The following is a 24,459-nucleotide window of genomic DNA, read 5'->3' on the forward strand; positions in this document are numbered from 1 at the left end:
CTACTCCTACTAACAGTGATAGTTAACTAAAGTTTTAAATGACGTTCGATGAAGCTGATTGGTGGAACACTGACTTACTTTTTGTACTACAACCGGACCATGCAAACATTATCAATGCATTACCATTATCAGTAAGGAAAACCGCTGACGGACCATGAATAAATACAATCAGGCTATGTGTCAGTTAGCGACTACGAATGTGGGAGAAGCCCGCAAGAGCCTATGGATTACACATCATGTCGGGTAGCTAACAATTCAACATTTTAACTCAAACTTTGAATCTAAAACTAAAAATTGAGTAGTATGCATGTGTTACACCGCTGATACCGTCGCTGTTAAGTGATGCATATTCATGACTAAACTCACACCTAGGCGTGATCTAGCTCTTATAACGAAAACCGTTTTGTTTCGTTTTTCAACATTTTCATAATTTAACCGCCTTTACACCATTTCCATTAGTTTTAACAACTGGTGGTACATTGAAACATATAGGGGAAAATATAACATCAAACATTTTGTTATGTTTGTTTTCTCTATTCGGTACACGCGTAATCACGTGATACTCAATAATATATTTATTATAGCGAACAAAGTACATTTAAAGGTCCAAATTCAACAGCTGTTTTATTCAAGCCAAATCAAAAGGCACATTGACCAAAACAGCGACATAATGATCCAAATTGAGTTAATCCCTTTTTCTGATTGCACCACCTTCCTTGGCATAAGTATCGGCTGCCATTGACTTTGTAATATCCTCAATGATATGACCTGCAGTAAAGTTTTAAATGGGTCGAGGTAATAAGTCATTTCCTTCCTCCAAAAGTCCTCCTCACTATTTATAATACTCATGTTCTACATTTTTCTCTCCAATCGTGCTATTGTTTGGAGCTATACAAGCTTCTCACAAAAACAAGCTCTCAGCTTTCCAGTGAATCTCCTCGACCTTTCTGTATATCTTTAACCTGTATTTGTTATTCCTTGTATCATTATTAAGGTACAGTGGCGTAGCCAAGGGGGAGGGGGGGCGTGGTGGGGGCGACAGCGTGAAAGCGTGTGTCACGAACGACTTTATTCGTTGTACGTGTATTCAGTATATGCTGGTCAGGGTGATAAGTAGGTCACTCGTCGTGACTGACAACTTCTGCGTTTTTTCTCGAAGCGACGATAAATGATGGCGCTATTCGGTATTAGCCAGTACAAATTTCCAGAACATACGGGAAGTAATTTTTAGCAGGTGACCGGATATCGTCGACCAATGAACGTTGAACTATCAGTCGTATCTTCGAGACATGGATGATTCTCGATGTTTTTCCGTCAGGATTCCGGGAAAAGAACTTTCGGGAGATTAAACCCGGCTATATATAAGAAGAGATATTTTCGGTGAGGAGGAGTTTAGTTTTCCGATCTATTGTGAGAAGAAATTCATCTGAGATAAAAGATTAATTATCGAGGGGACGGACGAAGGAACCGGTAGACTGTTTATTAGATTGGTGCGTCGTTTAACCGGGACAGGCGTGACTTCGGCACAGTTTTTCGGAGTTCACCCAGGAGGAAGCCATCCTTGGGATACAAACGTTGAGTCGAATTGGACCAGCGGGGAACGGTTTTGCTCCTGACCAAGTCACGGGATACCAGCCTACGAGGGAGACTTCCGACATCGTTGTTGGTGACGCAAGGAGGTCAGAACAGCTACGAAAGGAACCGAGAGCCGGCACGCGCCGCGTAAGATAAGTTAAGTAATCTTTTAAAAATTTAACGGCCGTATAATATTGTAAAATCTGTCTGTAATATTCCAAATTTCTAGTACCAATAATCCTTGTACAAATCAGTAGAGATCGTATCGTTGTAAATATATCGTTTTGTTAACTTTCAGAAACCTCTCAGTAGTCTTTTGAGTTTACTTCCCTGAATCTATCTAAAATTTTATTTTTATCGGCTTTGAAGGCCAAAGGAAAAACCCGGGGTCGCAACAGAGGGGGCGCTAGAAGGTGCCATTTTGTTTTATCCCACGGAAGTTGTGACAGCGTGTCGCCCCCAAGTCGGACTCCCACTGGGATTTTGGGTGTCGAAAAAAATTACATGTGCGAAAAATATATCATTGGTCTGAATGGTATCGAATCTCAATGATGACCATTCATAAACGACCCTTCGACCGCGGACCGGCAGTAGGCTATAGTTGCTGAAAAACCGGACGTGACATAGCGCATAGGCCGGGTTTTCACTTCTGGGACGTACCCTGATGCGCTTATAACCGCAAAAAAAAAAATCAAGGAAAGAGACAATACTATCGCTCAGGTTGAGAATCAGTCTATCATCCTAATAATGTTTCAGACGCAATCTTTGATGTTAGTTTGACATATAGTTCGGTCATTCAGTATGTTTCTTGCAAGGGCGTAGGAACCGGGGGGCTGGGGGCGCCAGCCCCCCCTAGTGAAAAATATGGGGGGCGGAAGTATCGTTCCGCCCCCCCCCCCCCGCTTCGCAAGTCAGAAAACCCCTTTTTCATTTCCAAATGAGAAAAAAATCTCATTTGAAGCACCAAATTGCATCTAAGGCCAGGTGAAAATGCAATATTCTTTACAAAATGGAGTGCGTGTTGAAGTGTGCTATATTGCACCAAATTGCATCTGAGGCCACCTGGAAATGCAAAAAAATCACCCCCTCCCCCTCCCCTTAGACCCCTTAGACCCCTCCCCCAGGCCGGCCATCAGTCTTCGGACCCCCCCCCCACTCAAAAGTACCTTCCTACGCCACTGGTTACTTGGCTGAAAGCCCAGTCAATCTTTCCTTATTTTCCACGCGCAATTTGCAGATTTGTCGAAAAATGTCAATGCCGGTGTCAAACTCACAAAAGATTTGTCATGATATTGTTATGAAATAGTAATACTGCCTCTTTGATGTTCCCGAAACACTCCATCGAGACACCTTACATGCCCCTTATATATTTATCTAGGTCATGGATTCAGTTTTCCCACGAGAAGTTTTAACTATCTTATTGAATCTTGTTACAGGGCCTTTTCCCAAAATAGATTCCATTGTGTCTGTAGAACATTCGAGAAAGTTCTTCTCACGTGGTATGGAAGTTTCCATAGAAAGGGGTGGACTTCCAACTCCCAACCAATCAGGGCAGATCAGTGCCAGCGCACTTATTTTTGTATCGTTAAGTTAATACAGGATGGTCAGGTTATTGGCTGCCTTCTGATTGTGTGCAGAGGGATTTTATAGAAGTAAGGTATAAAAGGGGGCATGGGTCCCGCAAGTTTATCACTCCGTCATCAGTTCGTCGCTTCGTCATTGCTTCGTCACCATTTCATCACTCCTTCTAATTGCGTAATTGACGGAGTCATATCATTGTAATTTTGTTTTATTTGTAAGAGAATCGACAGAAACGAAATTATACCGAATCACTAATCAAATCCTATCTCGTCAACTTGTTTTTCTGTGAACTCATTGTTTTCTCTCGTTCGAGACATCTCATGAAGAAGCATAAATACGGCATCAGGATAACCCCAGTACCTTTCTATCGCGAGTCCCGATATAGTATTACTATCGGAGGATCCGGGCTCGTCACAATATTACAATATTTCAAAGTTACTTACCAGACTGTTTTTTTTCTTTCTATTTCACTAAACTATTTGATGACCATATAAAGACATGGGATCTCAAAATAAAGGTTGTTGAGAAAACTTTAGAACAGCTTACAAGCATCAGCGTCAACCGAGAAACCGAGATTTTCACATCTGTATGACCTGCAACTTTGTCTGTTTGTCGCGACGAACGAAACTTGAGATTGAAACCACAAGCTGTGTGGGGATAACGTTGCGGCCGGAGCCTAAGTACAACTAGTTCAAGAAGTCATGGCACTTCATGGCCTATATCTGAGGCCCTGGGGTCATTCCTTGACCGACTTGGTGCAATAAAATGTGCCCATTTCGAAGTAAATTTATGCACAGATTGTTAGTTGTCATGGGTTCGAACAAATGAGGGGTATTCTATCCTGAAATAAAGGGCAAAATGGCGCTGGGGTTTCCAGTTTGCCGCATCATTTGTCAACTTGCACTGGGTTCTAATGTTCATGTCAATTGGAATCACTAATAACAGAAATAATCCACCAAAAATTAAGGCCGCATGAATTACTTTATTGCAGTGACGAATTTGTAATTTTCTCCCGAAATCATGCAACTAGATAGCTGCTTTCCAGCCTGGCAAGTGCCATCTCCAACGATCTGGCAGGTATTGAAATCTGAAATTTTCTTGTGACGCCGCGCGCCAACTGATGGTGGCGCTCCGCTTAGATAGTACTTGCGGCCGGAATACTCGAATCGATTACGTCCCCCCCCCCCCCGCCCCACGTTTCAAATCGGATCACGCCCCTGCTTACAAGGCCTGGGAAGGGTCATTTCCGATGATCTAGGAGGCATTTACTAAAATTTTTGGGTACGCTACGCGCGCCAACTCATGGTGGCGCTCCGCTTAGATACTAACAAGACGCCCTCCCAGGAAATGGTCAAGCCCCCCCATCTCCCCCCCCCCCCTCCTCACTGAAAAAAATCCTGGCTACGCCATTGTTAAGGTATGTAGCCATGTAATCTTGTTTATACTGTTATATATGTTACAATGGTTGAAATATAGTTGAAGTGAAAATTGAACCTATACAGGCGCGTATCCAGGGCAGGCGTTAGGGGGGCGCGCCCCCCGGGTAAGGAAAAGAGGAGAGAGGAAAAGAGGGGAAAAGAGGGGGAAAAGAGGGGGAAATGAGGAGGAAGGAGAGGAAGGAAGGGAGGTGAAGGAAGGGAGGAGGAGGAGGAGGAGGAGGAGGAGGAGGAGGAGGAGGAGGAGGAGGAGGAGGAGGAGGAGGAGGAGGAGAAGGAGAAGGAGAAGGAGAAGGAGAAGGAGAAGGAGAAGGAGAAGGAGAAGGAGAAGGAGAAGGAGAAGGAGAAGGAGAAGGAGAAGGAGAAGGAGAAGGAGAAGGAGAAGGAGAAGGAGAAGGAGAAGGAGAAGGAGAAGGAGAAGAAGAAGAAGAAGACCTTGGGAAGAGAAAGAGGAACAGTCATAATTACAGCGCTGATCCCTATTATATACACAGGGTAGCCAGTGACAGATCGAAGATTACGGAGGGGACGTGCGCCTCACCCTTCCCCTTACACCGACAACTCCATTTTGACGTTTCCATTTTTCCTCTCTCACTAATGTATCTATATATATATACTACATAAGGTCTATCATAACGCGTGTGTATGTATGGACGCCTTAAACAATTGTGCAATGGAACCAACTGTGGCTGGTCTTGAACTCGACCGAGTCGTCGGGGAACATGACGCATTTCGGGAAGGGGGCGACCGCCCCCCTCCCCCCGAGCAAATTTTCTTTATGATATCGCTAGTAATTTCAAAATAGACAATGCTTAGATGCAACTTACAAGGCCTGGAAAGTGTCATTTCCAGCGATCTGGGAGGCATTTTCGGCCAACATTTTCTTGTACGCTTCGCGCCAACTCATGGTGGCGCTTCGCTTAGATAGTTTGCCTACAGGCTTCGCCCCTCCTTTGGCAAATTACTCGCTACACGCCTGTTCGAATTTGTAAAGCAAAGAGCAGACATCACATCATATCAGTGAGCATGAAAATGCATGTTGAAAAATGAACAGCCTCAAAACTGTCTATGTGTGTAGTCAAAGGCGTAGGAGCCCAATTGGATTTGGGGGCTGTAACGACTTGCCCGAAAAATACGCGCGTTCAACATGTTAATGTCAATATCATTTAAGCAAGCATCGGTCATTACATCGCATGGCATCGTGTACCGTACGGTCTGTGAAAGTTGCGCAGTGTACCGCCGGATGCTAATGTAAACAACGAAATGTCTTATGTAGATGGAGAAAAAGCATACAGGTCCAATTATGTCAAAACTCTCTTTTACAGTAGTAACGGCGAATTAGTCGGCCAAGCTTAGAACATTATTTTAATTACCAAGGAGATCATTTTTAACTATTCATTTCCTTAAGCTACATCATTGCTATTTATTTTTCTCTCAGTAGGTGCCCGAAAAATTCTCAGCATATTGCCCGAATTTTCAGGGGAAAAAGTTTGGTTGGGGGGGGGGCCTGCAGCCCCCGCCTCCTTCGCCTATGCGTGTAGTGTTCGGTTTCGAAATATCTGATATCGGAAATATCTGGTATTTTTCATTTCCTTCAACGAAGTTTTATAATAGCCGTTATAAGAGGTTGTAATATTTGTACACCAATAAATTAACTGTGTCTGAATTCGACAATTTCCTAACCAACATTCTTCATCATACTTTCCTCTACTCGTAGCAATTTTGTCCTGTCTGTTAGGGGTTGAAGGAGGTTTTTCTATATTGGTTGTCCATAGATTGAATTTTGTGCAACATTATGTATATGTTTTGAAGTGATTTTCTTTACGAGAAATGTGAATTTTCAAATTCTGAACAAATAATGGGCTTTAAACCTTGAAAAGTGGGACTTTCGGATATATATACCTACAAAAGCAATGATCCACAGGACATGCAATGAGGTCGAACATGATGTGTGACTGGTGACAATCTTCAAAAATGTTATGGATGGAAAAAAAACTATTGGGAAATACTTGGTTCTCAGGCAAAAGTGTACATCTGGTTGGTCATTTTCAAGCCCGAGAAGTGCCATTTCCGGTGATCTAGGGGCTATCAAAACCAGAAATTTTCTTGTACGCTCCGCGCCAACCTATGGTGGCGCTCCGCTTAGATAGTAATACGCGCCCCCCGGGTTAGAATATCCTGGATACGCCCCAGCTATATATATAAGCACGAGCAAGCAAACAACGTCAACTATCCATATCAGCTCCCTTGAGTGCAGATTACGTCGTTGTTACGTTTAAAATGAACATAAGTGATCCTGGGGTAAGGGTTAGGGTTATGATCAGTGATCCTGGGTGCGAGAGGATAGCGAGATACGATAGAACATACACCACATGTGATATTAGCTAACCAATGTAGGGAGACAAGTACCACACTGTGCACCCGTTACCAGTTCGTGAAACTGTTCTATAGGTATTCTGGTCATATGATAGTAAAGCCGCATTATGCGTTCAATCTCGTCGGTCTGTTAAACTTTCAGTAGTATTTTGAAGAAAATAAGCACACAATACCGTTCTATTTTGCCAATATTTTGACCTATTGCAGAGATCAAGTGTACGAAAATTTAACGAAAACATTTTATTACAAATACAACGACCAGATTAAACTATTGATTGGATGCACATAGGCAACTGTCCTGACCTGTATACGTGATATTACTGAAGACCAACGTAGACTACACACTGAACAATTTTCGCTAGACCCAGTGCAGGTGAATCAACTAAGGACTGGAGGATAGTTGTGAAATGTGTCCTTCGGACGTATGGAAAGTCGTTTTAACATTTAATAAGGAATTTCAGATATCTCGAAATAATTTCAGATATCTCAAATTAAATTACAGATATCTCCAATTTATTTAAGATATCTACAAATAATTGCAGATATCTTAAATTCAATTTCAGATATCTCGAAATACCAGAGAATTTCAGATATCTCGAAATACCACAGAATTTCAGATATCTGAAATTGAATTCGAGATATCCGAAATTGAATTCGAGATATCCGAAGTTAAATTCGAGAAATCTGAAATTGAATTCAAGATATCTGCAATTCTATTTCAGATATCTGAAATAGAATTTCAGATATCTCGAATTCAATTTCAGATATCTGATATAGAATTTCAGATATCTCGAATTCAATTACAGATATCTTGAATTTAATTTCAGATATCTGAAAATTACCGATTTAATGTTAAAATGGGTTTCCATTCGTGCCAGTTTAACATTTAATCGGGAAATTCTGCATATGCATTTCAGATATCTGGAATTCAATTGCAGATATCTCGAATTCAGTTTCAGATATCTCGAATGAGAATTGCAGATATCTTGAATTCAATTTCAGATATCTCGAATTCAATTTCAGATATCTGAAATAAAATTTCAGATATCTCGAATTCAATTTCAGATATCTCGAATTTAATTTCGGATATCTCGAAATCTATTTTAGATATCTCGAATTCAATTTCAGATATCTGAAATAGAATTTTAGATATCTAAAATAAGAAACAATTTAAGATATCTAAAATTCCCGATTAAATGTTAAAATGGTTTTCCATACTGACGACTGTCTCTCTCTCTCTACGCTGTAGGAACGTCACAGTGAGAGACACACATGGACATTAGCTAATGGTGCTAGACATCGTGATTACGTAAACTACATAGTACAGTTATGAATGGAACAGTGAACACTCTGACCACGCATGCGTAACATTGTTTTAATTCAACCTAATCAGTAACAAAGACCGGACACCATGTCATTGGTTTGATTTTCCGTTTCGTTCGATCCCTTCGAATGGTGCAAAGTTTTTTGGATAAAAGTACAATGTCACGGTCGGGGTTCGGGGCTTTCACTATAGCAGGTGTTTAACCATTCTGAAGTGTAGCCAGGCTCACGAAATGATTCCCAGATTTTACTCACCACTAGGTATACACGTCAGCGATCCATCACTCCAGTCACCATTGCCCAAACAGCTTCGCTGAATTTCTCTTGTTCCACCGATAGGTAGATGGCCGGGAGAACACGAGATCGTTGCAACTGTCCCAAATACTAATGTTGCAGGATCTAAGGTGACAACTGTATTATCTACTTGAACTAGGGTTACATCACAGTAGTTCACTCGTGCTTAATTGTGAAAAGAGAATTGAAAACTAAAAGTCAGAGAACTAAGTTGAATCAACTTCCATGTATACCTTACCACGTTTGATCACTGACCGCTATCCCTATAACGTCATATAGAAACACTACATCATATGCATACACACTCCAGGTTTTAAGTCCATCTGCCTTGCGGTTTATAGGAGTTCGTGAAAGGCGTAGGCTATATTATCGCACACATATAACATGTTACGTTGACCCCCAACCCATAACTGGAAAGCCCCCCTACCTCTCATGTCATTTGCACAATAACGCACCAAGTTTCAGTTAGCCTCCACCACTAGTGTTGTGAGGAGGACATTAAATATGTAGGAAGTGCGATATCCCGCCTCCAGTACATTTATATGCAGGGATCAGATAGAATCAACTACAGTCTGCTTGAAACCGAAAGGCCGATGGACTTCAATGCTGGTGCAGTATTTATAATAGCATATAGGTTGATGTAGTTATGTGAGAAGAGGTTATGGCAGGAATTTGTTCTTTTATCCACCACGAGCATATACCAAACCCGTCTTTTCCATGTTGGATAAGATGAACGATACCTATCATAGCGGCAGCGGTCAAACTCATATCAATGATTCAGATGGGGTGTCCATTTCCATGCCGTTGCCTACTGATTACTTTTGAACACAGTTTGACAACAGTACCAAGTTTAAGGATCTAAACAACTTAAAGAATAACACAGAAACACTTCGGACTCATTGATGTGACTTTTAAACTTGCTCAATTCTTTTCATGCAGGGCGCATATAAAATGAGATGTTTTTCTTACTGGTTTTGTGTAGCTATATTAAGCTGATCATCACCATATTAACACGCATAGGCTATTGGTAATGATGGAGTTTGTGCATCTCGACTTATGCAAAAATGTGTTGTTGCTACTGAAAATATTTATGACTAGACTTACCTGTCGGAATACATGACAATCCACAGACGCCATCGCACACACAGGGTCTGCCGCGTAAACAGTCGCCAGCGGTTACACATGTCTTCATACATGTTCGACGGAGTACCGTAACCTGTGTTTCGTCTCTATTGCATTCTGCAACTAAAATATTAATTATCGTTAGAATCGACTGAGAATTATTTAATAGCTTTAGATATAAACTTAGAGTTACACATTTGAAAGATGTGAAAATCTCCCATTGGTGCTGTAAGCAACATCCTGGGGTTTGGAAAGAAAAACGCGAAATCAATACGTTTGACCTATACCCACGCACAAGAGAAGGATTTATAAAGCGTTGGGAAAATGAGATTCATATATACACGGCGATCTTTACGCCTTTGCACTATACTTACCTCAGGAAATTACTCTGAGTTATATTGTGACTTTGAGTCACTTCGATCATGGCAAGAAATATTCATACATTTTTTTCTTTCATCTTAGGTCTAATTCTTAAGTAACCGAATTTGTTTCAGGTAATGCAAAGTGGTAAGGGATTCATGTGTCTCCCCACTCACCCCCACCTCGATCGTCAGTCGGAATGTTAACTTTCAGTCTGGAAATAGGCTAGCCACTCCAATGGATATAAACCCCTTTTCAGACTCACACATAGATCAAGGGGATTATTAGCACAACCTTCAGAATCGCCTTCACCGACCCCCAGAAAACACCCTTCCTCTATAACATTCTTTATTAGCACCTGGCCCTGTCATCAAGGTCGATGCCCTTACCACAAGAAACATCATTGGTGGCGTTCCACTCTTTGGTTTCTAGACACTCCAGACTGGCGTTACCACTTAGTACGTATCCAGAAGAGCAAGAGAAAGTCGCAGTTGAACCAACTGTTCTGTTTACAGGGTCGTAGATAACATTACCATTCTCCGGGGCTTCGAAAAATTCACAACCTACACAGAGAAAGTTGTCCGTTAGGCATGGAAGGGAGTTCAGAGCTTTTAAATAACAGTAAATACTTAACCGTTCATAGAAAACGATTATTAATGTTTTGCTTTAAAGTTACGTCCATTCCTATGTAACGTTATTTGATTATACAATGAAACAGCATAGGACGCAGAGAACATGTCACGTTAAATAGAAAGTTTTATTTTGCACCTATACGTAGGTCACTGACTGGATAATGCATACATGTCTGGGACACGAGTGGACTAAATCGTAAGCCTATGATTACTAAGGCAGCAAAATGTTTTCAGTTCATAGAAGATAACAACCTCAAATCACCAAGTATATGGTACAAATAGAGATATAACCTCCATGGAACACGAAGATGACATCTCCGGGACGTTTCTGGGTTCTTGTGATTGCGAGGTTGGCGGGGGGGGGGGGGTAGGGTGGAGGGTAGAATATCAATATTCCAACTAGAATCATAATTTTGAACTGGGTGGATTCGTAAGGAGGGGTGTTGTACAAGATATAAACAAGATGTGGGTTAATATTTCGTCAAATATTGTAATCATGTCAACCTAAAATTAGAAATATTAGAAATCGCCTAATATTATAGACTCAGAAATCAGAATTATTCTGTCAAGAGTGCTATCATCTTAAATTACTTGAAAAGATGTTGCATAGATAAAAAAAATTCCAACTATCACGTTTCTGAACATCTATTTTCCAACTTTATTTAAAGATTTAAGCCAATTATTGGGTGAGAAAGCCTCCCCTTCCCCGTAGCTGTACGTCCCTGTTTCATCTGAACTAAGAACGTCCCGGCAACTCGTATCTCCACCTCTCCACACCTCCACCTCTCTCTCCACCTCTCTCTCTCTCTCTCTCTCTCTCTCCCGTTCATCGATACAAACATAAGTTCATATTGTCAGGCTGATTTAATGAAAACTTAAGTGTGGTGCCTGCTCTGCTGTTATAAGTAAGGTGCGGGCCGTACGGCTCGACAGGAACGACATTGAAAAAAGTCAATCTTACCTATCCTCACACAGGACCAGCCACAATTGTCGACGCACTGACAAGTTCTACCGACTTTTCTACATGTCCGTGTATCTGCACAGCTTTTGTCGGTACAGGTTGCGGTTACATTTCGAGTAGGACATGATTGTTGCGCTGTAAATAAGTTTGTACATGCCTATTAAATATTATAACCTCATCAGCAGGACTGTAAAGAAACAGTATTTGATAATATCTAAAACTATTGAAGTAAGTGAGCTAGACGTTTCGATCTTAGCAGGATCTTGTTCAGAGGCTGAAGCCTCTGAAGAACTGAAGAAGATCCTGCCTTACACAGTCTCTTTAGTGGATTAGCAGTTATCTAACAATTTTGGTTCATTTAAATATCTAAATAAGACTAAATCTATAATGTTCCTCTAACTGCTACATTGCTAAATTGCACATTGTGTTCGTAATTTATAGGCTATAAGGTTATAGGCTACAAGGTTATAATTGTAATCAATTATTTTATAATTCCAATACTCCACCATTTTATATAATATTTTATATCAACAGCATACGTAGCGACCTTCTATGACAGTCAACACCACACGTAGTCCTTGACAAACATTTAACACATTTAATTTGAGGCCATAAAAGTCATGAAAAATGACTACGATATAATTGTTTGTGTGCTATACTGAGTCCAGCCACCTAACTTGATGAGCCTCGGAAGTTTTAAAGGTTATCAAAAGTACCGTCCCAAACGATATTGCCCCAAACCCATGTAGGATGATAACGATGCAGCTGTATGTTACCGCGTACATCGGAATACAATGTAGACTAAATAGTATAGACGTTACTTCACCTTTAAACTCAACAGGAAATCGAAGCAAGCATGAATGTCGTCTGTTGTTTATCTTTGCAACTGAGTGTGGAGACTTTTCCATGCATAAAGACAGTGCTGGGTTTTACCTAGGCCTTATCATAAAACTACTCGGTTTTAGCAGGAAACAGCTCCGCGGGTTAAGCTTCCTGAAATAGGACACTGTTTTTTGACGATTAAACAAATGCTACCATATCGATATCTTATATTGGAGACTTTTCCATAAACACAGTGCTGTTTTTTCCTAGGCCTTACCATAAAATTACTCGGTTTTAGCAAGGAACAACTTCGCGGGTTTAGCTTCCTGAAAAAGGACACTGTTTTTTGACGGTTGAAATAAAGGCTACTATATCGTATCATTGTCATGTTCACATGTATGATAAGAAAATGCACAGTTTCGACCAATGGCCAAGATGAGCTTCTGTTCTGAGGAGATTGTGGACGGGGGGGGGGGGGGGCGATGTTAGAGAGGAGGCACATACCATCCTAAGTTATATAAATCCAAATAATTATTGGCATATTTCCTCAGGGTACTTCCTCGACACTTCAAAGTTTACTCTAAATTAAATCTAAATTCATAATAGTTTCGCCTCTCGTTGGTTAGTTTGATCTTGTAGTTTACTGGAGCTATACGCAGGGATTGCTGTCCAATTAGTAGCCTTTAATTTTAAGAGAGCCTTTAATTTTAGTTGGATTAAGTTAAAATCATAATCCCGACAGAGTTATACCAGAGAGGTAATACCTGCCTGGTGGTACAGTAGTATGAATTTGATATCGCCACAAAAGCAGGTCCTCCGTTAGGGTTTGTTCTAAATATACACCTATGGACTTCAGATGGTGCTACGCCAACATGTTTTCTTTAAAGGAAGGGAGGAGGAATAAATGTTTTGAAATCCTTCAGGTATATTTTTAGGATAACTTGAACAAATTAGTCAAAATCGGAAGAACGACTAATGAAAGGTTAAAACTTACAAGCAATTCCAACGACTTATCTGTGGGCGCAAAGTTTCTGGTTGCAACTAACACTGATGGATTTGGTATGATAAAGCAAACCAAGTATGACTTGACTATCAATGGTGTATGTGTATTAATCATTCCTTACCCATACTGCGTAAATATAACACGTAAATATACACACACATATATGCTAGACTACCCAGCGAAGGCAGACTGTTGACTTGACATATATATCCTAAACTGTCCTGCAAAGGCATACCATTTACTTATGCTAGACTGCCCTATATGAAGATAGACCGTTGACGTAGTGTGTATGCTAGACTGCGAAGGCAGACTGTTGACTTGACATATATAGCTAAGACTGTCCTGCAAAGGCAGACCGTTTACTTATTATAAAATACCAGACTATCCTGTAAAGGCAGACCGTGGACGTCACTAGTTAGCCTGTTACTACATTTACTCACCAACCGAACCAGTGAAAAGCACAATGAAGAAGAAGCAGCATTTTGATAAATTCATTTTGAACACAGCCAGATGATTTGCGTCCAACAGCTATATAGCCTAACACGTGCTTGTGTACTGGGAACTTGAATTGGGTGAATAACTTAAAAGGAAGCAGTACTCCAGGTTATAGTCTGTGGTAGAAATGAATACTATTAAACAAGCAAAACAGTTAGATCTCTGAAAACAGGATGGACAAACTTGCCATGAAACCGGAAGCTAAAAGTGACTGTTTCGTTAAATAGTTGGTGTCACATTACGTTCTTGTATACGTTTCAATTGAATTCCATGATAACGGTAAGACAGTGTCTTCCATGATATGCGTAGCAGTCATAAATAAGACCATAAGAGACCATCCCTTCTCCCACCCCCCCACCACCCCCCCCCCCCCCATCGTTCCTTCGATGTTCCTGTCCCATCCCAGTGTGTCAGTATGCCACAGTACGGTAATACTGTACCGTCGAAAGGGGGAACATGGACATTATTTCTACTGCACCTGTCTCCGCTTCGACATAGCACACGCTTAACCGATCAATTTACACGCCACTAAAATTGTGTATCATATATAGGCATATACTAACTAACCGACCCCTCCACCTTACCTCACATTCCTTCTCAAATCCCCTTCCCATTGGCAATCCTCTGGTATGAACGACAAGACATTATACATTTTTTTGTTGTCTAAAATGTCATAATTTGTCTTTATACTTTGGGATTAAAGAAACAAGAAGGTATAGACAAAGGGGAAGTCCCACAAGATCACCCTTTGTGTAACTGTTTATGTAGGTAGGTATTATAGCCTACTCTTGAACGATAAAGTGTAATCGTGTGTTTTAACCTTCTGAGTTTCCGTTAGTATTGCGTTTTTCACTTTTAGAGGTTAAAAGGTTACACATCAGGAAGTATTACAAAGATATTAAAGGGCTTCGCTGAACATCGCCCCCCCCCCCCCCCTATATACACAACACTATATATGGTGCTGCGGTGAGGAAAAATGTCAAGAGACAACATAAATTCATTTGCAAATGGAAAACCTTTTTTCTTAAAATAAGGTCACAAAACGTAATTATTCGATAGAATAAGAGTGATATCGGTACTTTAAACACTCGAATGAAAAAAAATGAAGAATGACAGGTCACATTGTAGAGATTTGCACCGGTTTAATTAGTACTGTACATACATGTCGTTGTACATACTACATTTCATTACCAGTACCTCAGAAACGGTGAATGAAGTAAACATTCACACATTTTGTGATCCTAGATTCTGACACAGCAGTGTATTCACTATTCACCAACCATGAAAGTTGACAATGGAGAGGGGGACACATTGAGCCCTACTCACATTCAAGGACAATGGAACACCTACATAGAGGAAGGTATAGTGTGGTGGTATATAGAAAGGACAGATTTCTTAAGCACGCCCCCAAGAAAAGACGTGCCATGCACTTTAAGAGGGGTGTGGGTGTAGCAATCCCTTCACCTATATACCACCTCCCATCTTTAAGAAGTTATTTGCCGTCTGCCACAGCGATGGTCGTCGGGAAAGTTCGCGGTTTGTCCAGAAATCATGACTTTTTCTGAAAAGTGGTATTAGTCGAGAACTCCTAAATTTTCATTCTGGCGATCAGGGCATAACTATTGGGACGGGCGTGTTTCACTCTCTTCCTTCCCAGGATTAATCTTTCGTAGGACGAGAGCGACTGCTGTCTGGAACGTTTGCGGTTTGTCAAGCTTATTGTGACTTTTTTAGAAAAAATAGTTCTAAAATCTCATCAGGACGATGATCCTCCCGAGCCGTCAGTCGGGACTGGGAACGATGGTCGCCTGGCTCGCCGGGAAAGAATTAATGGTTCAACTGTCTGAAGACAGCAACAATGATGAACCTTAACAAAAGAAGAAAAAAAAAACATATGAAGCGTTCCAGTCAGGAAAGTGGGCTCTCGACTCTATAACTAAGGAACACGAATATTTTCATAAAGTGTAATAGTCCTTCTTCTCCTGAAGAAAAAAAACATCCCTTCCTCAATTTAACTTAACATAATCGCAGTTACTGTCTGTACATATTAATTAAAGGTATGCTGTATTGGCCCCAAAGATGCTAGATATCAAATATGGTCATGCACCCAGTTTTGAGTAAAATTCTCAAACTGTTTTGATCACAACCTTCGATAAAATTTTCCCCACTGGGACATTCAGCCATTTTGCGTGATCCTTACAAATATCCGACAAATTTTAAAGAGTAAAGACCAGGAAAGTACTTATTGAAACTTCTAGCAATTACAGTTTAGAGCCATTCGTCGGATGAGCAGTCTCCTATATACACAGGGGACCTGTCGCCGAAGCTGACCATGAATTACTAAATTAAGCTTATCCTCTTATAATTATTCCGGCCATTACATTTCACCTCATACCAAAATATTCATTTCAAAACTAAATCGTTACTAGTTTTAATCATGTCCGCATATCGAGCTGCGGCGCAAGGAAATGGTGACTAGTAACTTCAGTGATTAATCGAAACCAATGGCCGATAAAAAATAACAGATATTAAGGTAAAATTTTCCAGTACCATTGCTTTCCTCTGTTTATTTGCATGGCAAGAAAGATAGAGCTTTAATACCAAACACCGACACAGAATTTCAATCAAATTTGAAGCCAAAGTTGTTCATTGTTGTGGTGTTTTCATCGACAGTAAATTAATCTGCCATCACTTGATCATCCGCCGTCTATTGTATTATTGCGTAATATATAGTGTCACATGATTAATACGACGTTATCATCCAATATGGCGGCGCAGACACCAGGAATACAACAACTTCTGCAAGCAGAAAAGAAGGCAGCTGAACGAGTTGCTGATGCTCGAAAGCGTAAGTTACCCAATAATGTTGAGAAAATCACTTATGCTAAGATTTTTTTATCCATAAGGATTTCCCTCGGTTGTTTTTTATGTTGTTTATAACATATTTAAGATGGACCACTGCAGCGTATCGTTAACTAAAATACTACTGAGCACAGTATCAGCCTACATGGCCTAGTCATAGGCTACAGCACGCTAGACTACAGTAGGTGGCTAGGTATGCATTATGCTCGGCCCATTGTAGACTGTTACACATGCAATATCTGCAAGTAGTGAAGTACAAGCAACAGTATTGTTAATATTGCATGATTCAACTGAGATTGTGTGTGAAATCACTCTTAGCTAATTATGATCTCATAGAAATGCCCTGCCATAGGACAAAATCTTCAACAACTTGCAGGTTGAACCTGAGTAAATGTAAAGGCTTCATTATTGACGCACCTTCGTAATTGATGCACCTTCAAATATTACTACTAGCAACGATACAACAGGCAACCTAAACTTTTTACAGTCAAGCAGAGTAATATATTTAATGAGTTTAAATCCATTTCAGGTATATGCTGATCAAATTTTGTTTTGTTTTTAAGCTTTTAACACCCTCCCCCCAGTTTAACACTATTTGGGGGCTTTTGGAAATCTTACTCCCTAAAAATAACCAAAACTACCTTGATATAATACCACTTCTCTCTGGGACCTGACCTGTCAGAGCTTAGAGGCTCAGAGCTAGCAAACAGCATCCAAGGTCAATGGATTTATTCTTAGGCCTACACTACAGCTTTATCGACAAATTTAAGAATCAAATCCTCTTCCACAATATTTTGGCTATTTGATTAGGAATGTTTACAATCTCGAGGTGTCTTCCAAAGTGGTTAAAGGTTTGAGCTTTACTGTGACATAAATGAATAAAGGTAATAGCCTATACAATAGGTCTAGCAGTCATTTGTTAACACTGAAAATATAAAAATGAGGAAACCAGATTGTTGACATGATAATGTGATTGCACAATGTCAGTGCACCAAAGCTGATCCAGCCCATTGGGACAGTTATAAGTTTGTGTTTACGATGCATAATTTATGTACAGTACAGTACATACAGTATTGTACTTTGAAGATCTCATGAATATTGCCACAGAACTTGAATGTTGTCAATTTCCATTCTACTTCACACATGCAGATACTATATTACATGATGCATTGGCAATTTAAATCAGTTAACATTGGTTTTGATCGTTTGGCATGTATGTATTGGACTGCAATAGAAACTGAAATTGTCAAGAAAAATAGCTCACCAAAGAGCTAGTTTCTTCTACAAAAAGAAAAGTTCAAAGTGTTTTTCAACCCTCTTTTTGCAATCATTTAGGTATTTGCTTAATTTTCTGAATGCATAATGTACACTATCATTTTTTACTACAGAACTTTGGTTTAAAAATTCCAATGCGGTATAAAGTTAAAAAACATTGAAGGTTGGCATATGCTTCAGGCCTTAAGCACTTCAGCTTCCTCAATCAACATTCCAATAATTAACTGTTTGGACCTCAGCAGTCTGTTACCACAGTTTCTGCTGGATGATTTCAATTTAGTGTTTATAGAACATAAGCAGCTTCCAGCTATTATAGTAATAAATAGCAAACAACAATATATTCATGTGTAGCAACAGACTGTTCATGTTAATTACCAATAGGATGTATACCTTATCATGAATGCTTAACATAGATATATTTTCTAATCTTTTTATTTTAATAGGGAAAGCAAAGAGACTGAAGCAAGCTAAAGAGGAAGCCCAGGAGGAGATTGAGCAGTATAGGAGAGAAAGAGAGCAGCAGTTTCAGGAAATTCAACAAAAAGTAAGTGTTGTCAAGGACAGGACACACTCTCTGAGAGAATAGTTGCATAACACATTGTACCATATGATAGTTAATAACTTCATATGATAGTGCACACAAATACACAATAAAACACAGAGAGAATGTTTGCGTAACACATTGTACCATATGATAGTTAATAACTTAATATGATAGTGCACACAAATACACAATAAAACGATCAAAGAAGCAATAGAAAATTTATACATGTTTGGTTAGAGCACACAACAAACAGAGAATATGAAGAATTGAAAGATTAAAACCAGTTAGAACAAAATCACTAACCATAAAATAACAACAAAAAGGAGGCAAATTACCACAAAATCAAGAAATAAGCATTTTGTATTGTTTATCACACCCTCACATGACATGTCAACAAGTTGTGCTTCTTTTCTGTCTCTTCTACTAAATCTAATTGATGTACTTCTTTGGTTTGATTCTATTCTTCTTGCTTTCTTTTTTTTTTCGTTACAGTATTTAGGATCCAAGGATGATCAGGTAAAAGCAATAGATGAAGAGACAAAGGTAAAGATCCAGGACATGGACCAGAGGGTGCTTAAGCAGAAGGAAGAAGTCCTCAAGAAACTCTTTGACCTTGTCTTTGAAATCAAACCAGAACTCCATCAAAATTACAAGATCCCTACTCACTGAGTGATTAGAGAGTCTTCAAGAAATGGTGGAAGAAGTTGTGTGTATGGTCACTCTATAGTAGTTCATCCAAGTAACCAAGGAATGTCCCTCACATTGTTCTAACATTCCATTGCAGCAAACAGAGTTGAATTATCAAGAAAGATATTTTGAGAGCACTGCTCTATTTTACGTACAGTCCTATGATTTTAATTATGTTCTTATGTATCCTATGCATGAAAATAAACTTCCGCAAGATGGGTGGAGAGAGATCTCGAGAAAGGTGGGCTTTGCTTAAGTATCAGTGGAGGGAACAGTCCAATCATATGCTCCTGGGTACCGGTGTGCTAATTTCAGGTACAGGCACGTGCATTACGCATTCAAGCTAAAACCAATCAAGGCCTATACTAAGTGCACACATAAGCCTGATATAAGTATGAATATACTATACAGGCCTTGAGTTATGTACCAAAAAGATTGTAAACTAGTGCTTGTTTCACCCATGAACTGATTGATACTGCAAAACCGCATATTTGTATTTACTATTTAAAAATTGCATTGTCAAAAATCAACATGTGATGTATTCTCCAATGATGTTTTAATGATCTATGGTAAGATTTTGTAACTTTAACATGTTCACAACTACAGCCTTTTAAGCCAAACATGCAATGACAATTGAATGGATTACTCATAAAAATGAGCTTTGCATGATTGAAGAATTCTTATAAGCATTTGTTGCAGTATATTTGCATAAAATTGCTGTAAGTAAGCAATGGGAGACAATTTACAGTATATTTTGCAAACCAAAATTTTCTTACAAGAAAGTAACAGTGCTTCTATGGCACTGTGATTTCATACTGACCCCTGGCCTATCCAATCTGTTCTTTGATTACTGTGCACAAAGGCTGGTGCTCCAGGGTGTCCTGGCCATTTGGATAAGTTGGAAAGTTTCTACATCAATCAACCCCTATTGCTAAATGGTGATGTCTATTGTGTAATTATAGATCAGTCACATGTTGCATGAATCTTTCAAGTTTGGAAAGGTTCTGTTCAACTTTTGTGGGACTAGTCTACTTTATATGAGCTGCCCAGACTATATATGTCAAGTTTCGCTGCATTGGAAGCGTGCAAGTACGAAATACGGTGAGATTGTTTTTACAGTACAAGTCTATACAGTACAGTGTACAAATGTCAGTGTCACAGTAATAAACAGTTTCAAAAACTTTCTCGGCTGGAAAAAAAAAATTCATCATCAAATTTCACTTTTAAGCACACCAAGTTAAAAGGAAATATCACCAACTAATGAAAATATGGAAGGATACACATTAATTTTGTCTTCCCGTTCATTAGTTCTAATACAAATGTAACTGAAAATAGTACAGTACAATGTTGTTTATGTAAATTAAAAATGTCTGGAATGGGTAGTAACGGCTTGCACCATGGTTCCCAGATACCCATGACTTCTAAGAATACATGATATGTTATTTATGCTAGCTTGTGGTGCAGCTAAATGACTCATTTCCAGGAAGTGATTAACCCTTGTCTGACGGCAGATATTGTTATCATTAGTCCTACGTAATCATTGGAGTGTACTGAACTTCTGTACAGTTCCCGTTGTTAGGATGAAAGTGTTTCGTTGGAAATGATGCCACAAATTTAGCTGCTGGTTAAAGCCAGTTTAATAATTTAAATCAATGTCATTATCTCCATAAAATCATCAGCAAAGATGTAAAAAATGGTTCTTGTGGTGTATTGTTACTTTGGAGGAAGTTGTAGAGTAAAGAGTAACAGCCATAGATTTAGTAAGACTCCACCATACTTCTGGTTTCTTCCTCATTAATTTATAAGTCAATACTCTTCATTAATTGTGTGTCTTTTGTGTGTGTGTGTTGGTGATGAGATGTTCACTTTTGGGTGTTTTGGTGGGATCTGTAGAGGAATGGTTAACAGAAACAGGAAGAATATGATTAGGATACTCCTGTTGCATCCAGAGAATTATTACTGAATATTGATTCCAAAGTTTCTTTATGGAGTATTTTTTCTATTGACTGCACATCACTCTACATTATCAAGCTCATAAGTGCTGTGATCTTTTGTAGAGGGCCCTATGAAATACATAGTAATAGTAATAATAACTAGGAAGGGAATGTAAGGGGGAGGGCAGGAGGATCAGAAATGTCTTCGCAGATATTTGACAAACACCAGCAAAGTCATCATAGTTAGGAAGAGGTGTTGGTCTATTTGAAATCATTTCCTAAATGTTGTTAAATGAAACACCCTTTGTACCTTATAGACCAGCTGGAGTTCCTCCAACACCACCCCCCCCCCCTCTCACAACATCACACACAATCACCTGCTATGGACATGTAGTCAGTAGTTATCTTGATGCTTAGAGCAACATGGCTCTGTGCAATAAAAATCAAATATAACACTAAGACATTAATCATAAAAATTGTGTAACTGAAGATATTATTTACAGTTTTGTCAGTATGATACTGACGTTCGAAGGTCAATGCCACAGCCAGTGATCTTTTGTTTCTTGCCATTGGTGCTCAATTGACAACTGGTTTAAATGTTAAGTTTTAGCACATAAATCTGATAATTTTCTGTACCTGATTATACTGTGGCATTAGAACCTTGCATGAAACATTACAAATCATATTGTTATCTGTCTTTGGGGGTTTCCTTTGGTTTAACTGTTTGTTTCAGTTTCTTCTCAAAAAAGGAAAGGGTAAAGAGTTCTCCATGATTCAAAAGGGTCCATGCAATCAATTCTAGTAAGATGTAATGGATTAGCTTTCATTTCTGCTATATCGAAATATACTCATTGGATGCATTATATTATTATATTATATAATATATAGATTTTAGAAATACTGTAGATTTGACACACATTGGTGACAAATAAATGCCACATCTTGCATTGAGTTTGTGACTGCCTGTGGTACCATACATAAATACTGTTCAAAGAAACATATGGTACCATATGGTTTACCAAAGTAACACCATAAATTATCAGCTGTGGCTTGAACTTCAAAGGCTTCCAATTGAAAATATTACATCAAAAACATTTTTGAGTGGTTTTAAAATTAAAATAAGTCATTAATAAGGATCAGTTATTAAACTGAAGGGCATGAATTAGATTACATGTAGTGGTCAGAATGAAGCAAAACTACAATTCAAAACTAAATATAATTTTGCAAAAAATGTCTGAATTTAAACTTACTATCATGTTCCTCTCTTGTATTTTTGTTTAAGGCTTTCTTGCAGCACTTGGTGTTTAGATGTTATTACCAGAACATGTCAATAAAAGTATATTAATTGTCTGATACTTTTTTGTCTTATGTTTTTAGTTTGCAGTTCATTGCAGGTTGACATTAGCTTAACTTTGTTCTTTCCTTGCCAAAATGTCTCTCAAAATTGACATTACATAAATTTGTTGCTAGTTGCTACACTTGTTTCATACCTGTAGAAAGAGGGGAGAGGGGGGTATGGTTAAGTCATATCTGTAGAAAGAGGGGAGAGGGGGGTATGGTTAAGAACCTGTCCCATGACTTACCCCCCCCCCAACCCTCTTTAACTTTCCAAATACTGTAGCACATGCAGATGTGACAGTGACTGTCTGGGCTTTGTAGAGTCAGTGGCGTCACCAGACTTTTCAGTCAGGGGGGGCACCAGCATTTGATGGGGGCACTTAGGTGGATACGGATCGCCATCCTGGGGGAGGGGGTACCCCTCCCCTTTGGAAAATATTCACATACGGAGGATGGGCTTGATGCAAAATGGTGCCACATTTGATGCTAAATTCGATCTGAAGATATCTCCAGAAATTGCTATTTTTGAGGTAATGATTTTAACAACGCGCAGAATTTTGCAGAGAATATGAACCACATGCTGTCGATATTATGCCTAACCCTATCAATAGAACCTACATTTGTTGAATTAATGTGTGCATGACCCCCAACTCCTTTCTTGTCCTCGTTTTCTCCCATTATCTATAAGATGTAACAGGTTCCAGCATCATTATTGGCTCCTTTCAGGGATCTCACCATGCAATCCAAAGTTTGATCACACATCGAGTATGGCTCAGTATGCAGGTGTGAACATTCGTCATTTGTTCCTACAAGCATCTGACCTCTGCACCCCCTACACAACAGGGTTAATATATGGGTCCACAAATATAGGCAAGTATGGTGCCTGCGGATCCTCACATTCTCACATTTCGTCAGCTCCTAACCTGTCAACCTCAGAAAAAGGCAACATACTGCAGTACCCTCCTTTCGCAGCAGGTCCGGATTTTCGGCATTTCACAGGCATCCAATGGCGCGGGTTACGACTTCGATACCCGACGGTCAAGCTGGATAAACTTTTTCATTTTTTTCGCAGCTCATTTGAAGAAAATACGATAGTACTGTGCTTCTTTGTCCTTATGAAAAACCAACTCAGATGATGGGAGTTGAATATACAAAATATTTTTTTTTACCAACCCAAATCTCAGATGGGGCACTCGGGGCACTAGGTTTTCGTTTTCCAGGGGGGCACGTGCCCCCTGCCCCCCCCCCCCCTTGGCGACGCCATTGTGTAGAGTAACAAATACACTAAATATCTGGTGGTTGAAATTACTATAGTATCTATTGGTCCAATAGCCAAATTATCTGCAACTAAACAGAGTTCACACAAAGAAGAAGTGAAGGATCTATTTATCTATCAGTTTGTAGACATTCAGTCTACTACTGTACATGTTTTTGCCTTCCCACCCTCCCCTTTCCCTCTGCACATGTAGAACCTTCAATTGACCTTGTCTTGATCATTCCGTGCTTTTGAAAGTAAGTACAATTTGTCAGTGAAAGCATTCCACTTTCCTGAACTCACTTATAGAAGAATTAGCTGGAAAAGAGAATTTTGTTGATAGCAATGCTCACAAAAATTAAACATCCAAATATACCACCCAAAATACCATCCAAATCTGCCTTGTAGACCAAACCTGGCTTTTAATATAAAATAATAATACGATTTTTGTTTGTTCAATGAGGTATTTTGTTGTGGGAAGATCAGAACCTCCAGGAACATGCTGTTAAAAGTTAACAAGTCTTCCCATAATAATATTTGAAAGTTGAAGGCAACTTTCTTTTTTTTTTTTGTGCTGACTTTGC

At 39.4% G+C, this 24,459-nt stretch overlaps 2 protein-coding genes across 7 annotated transcripts in view; one reads left to right on the forward strand and one right to left on the reverse strand.

Moving 5' to 3' along the window:
- LOC139964063 (protein lev-9-like) overlaps positions 1-14,196 on the reverse strand; it is a 37,597-nt gene extending 23,401 nt beyond the window's left edge. Inside the window, exons 1-5 of one of the 6 annotated variants that reach the window (XM_071965416.1) lie at positions 13,926-14,196; positions 11,661-11,795; positions 10,457-10,630; positions 9,690-9,830; positions 8,547-8,750 (exon numbers count right to left, since the gene is read on the reverse strand). In XM_071965416.1, the coding sequence (XP_071821517.1) occupies positions 8,547-8,750; positions 9,690-9,830; positions 10,457-10,630; positions 11,661-11,795; positions 13,926-13,980 (709 nt within the window). In that variant the 5' untranslated portion in view covers positions 13,981-14,196. The remainder of the gene's footprint in view (positions 1-8,546; positions 8,751-9,689; positions 9,831-10,456; positions 10,631-11,660; positions 11,796-13,925) is intronic. The other 5 variants (XM_071965414.1, XM_071965413.1, XM_071965417.1 and 2 more) reach the window with 5 other exon arrangements.
- Positions 14,197-16,670: 2,474 nt separating this feature from the next.
- Positions 16,671-22,632, forward strand: LOC139964079 (V-type proton ATPase subunit G-like). The gene is made up of 3 exons (XM_071965430.1): positions 16,671-16,828; positions 18,561-18,661; positions 19,154-22,632. The coding sequence occupies exons 1-3, from the start codon at positions 16,720-16,722 to the stop codon at positions 19,328-19,330; spliced, it is 387 nt and encodes a 128-aa protein (XP_071821531.1). The 5' UTR covers positions 16,671-16,719; the 3' UTR covers positions 19,331-22,632.
- The last annotated feature ends 1,827 nt before the right edge of the window (positions 22,633-24,459 follow it).

The sequence above is a fragment of the Apostichopus japonicus genome, chromosome 22, assembly GCF_037975245.1.
Source record: "Apostichopus japonicus isolate 1M-3 chromosome 22, ASM3797524v1, whole genome shotgun sequence".
NCBI lineage: Eukaryota > Metazoa > Echinodermata > Holothuroidea > Aspidochirotida > Stichopodidae > Apostichopus > Apostichopus japonicus.

Coding starts and splice junctions, on each gene's coding strand:
- LOC139964079 (XM_071965430.1), top strand. CDS start 16,720: ATGATTAATACGACGTTATCATCCAATATGGCGGCGCAGACACCAGGA. Junction 16,829..18,560: donor AGTTGCTGATGCTCGAAAGC/GTAAGTTACCCA, acceptor TTATTTTAATAG/GGAAAGCAAAGAGACTGAAG. Junction 18,662..19,153: donor TTCAGGAAATTCAACAAAAA/GTAAGTGTTGTC, acceptor TTTTCGTTACAG/TATTTAGGATCCAAGGATGA.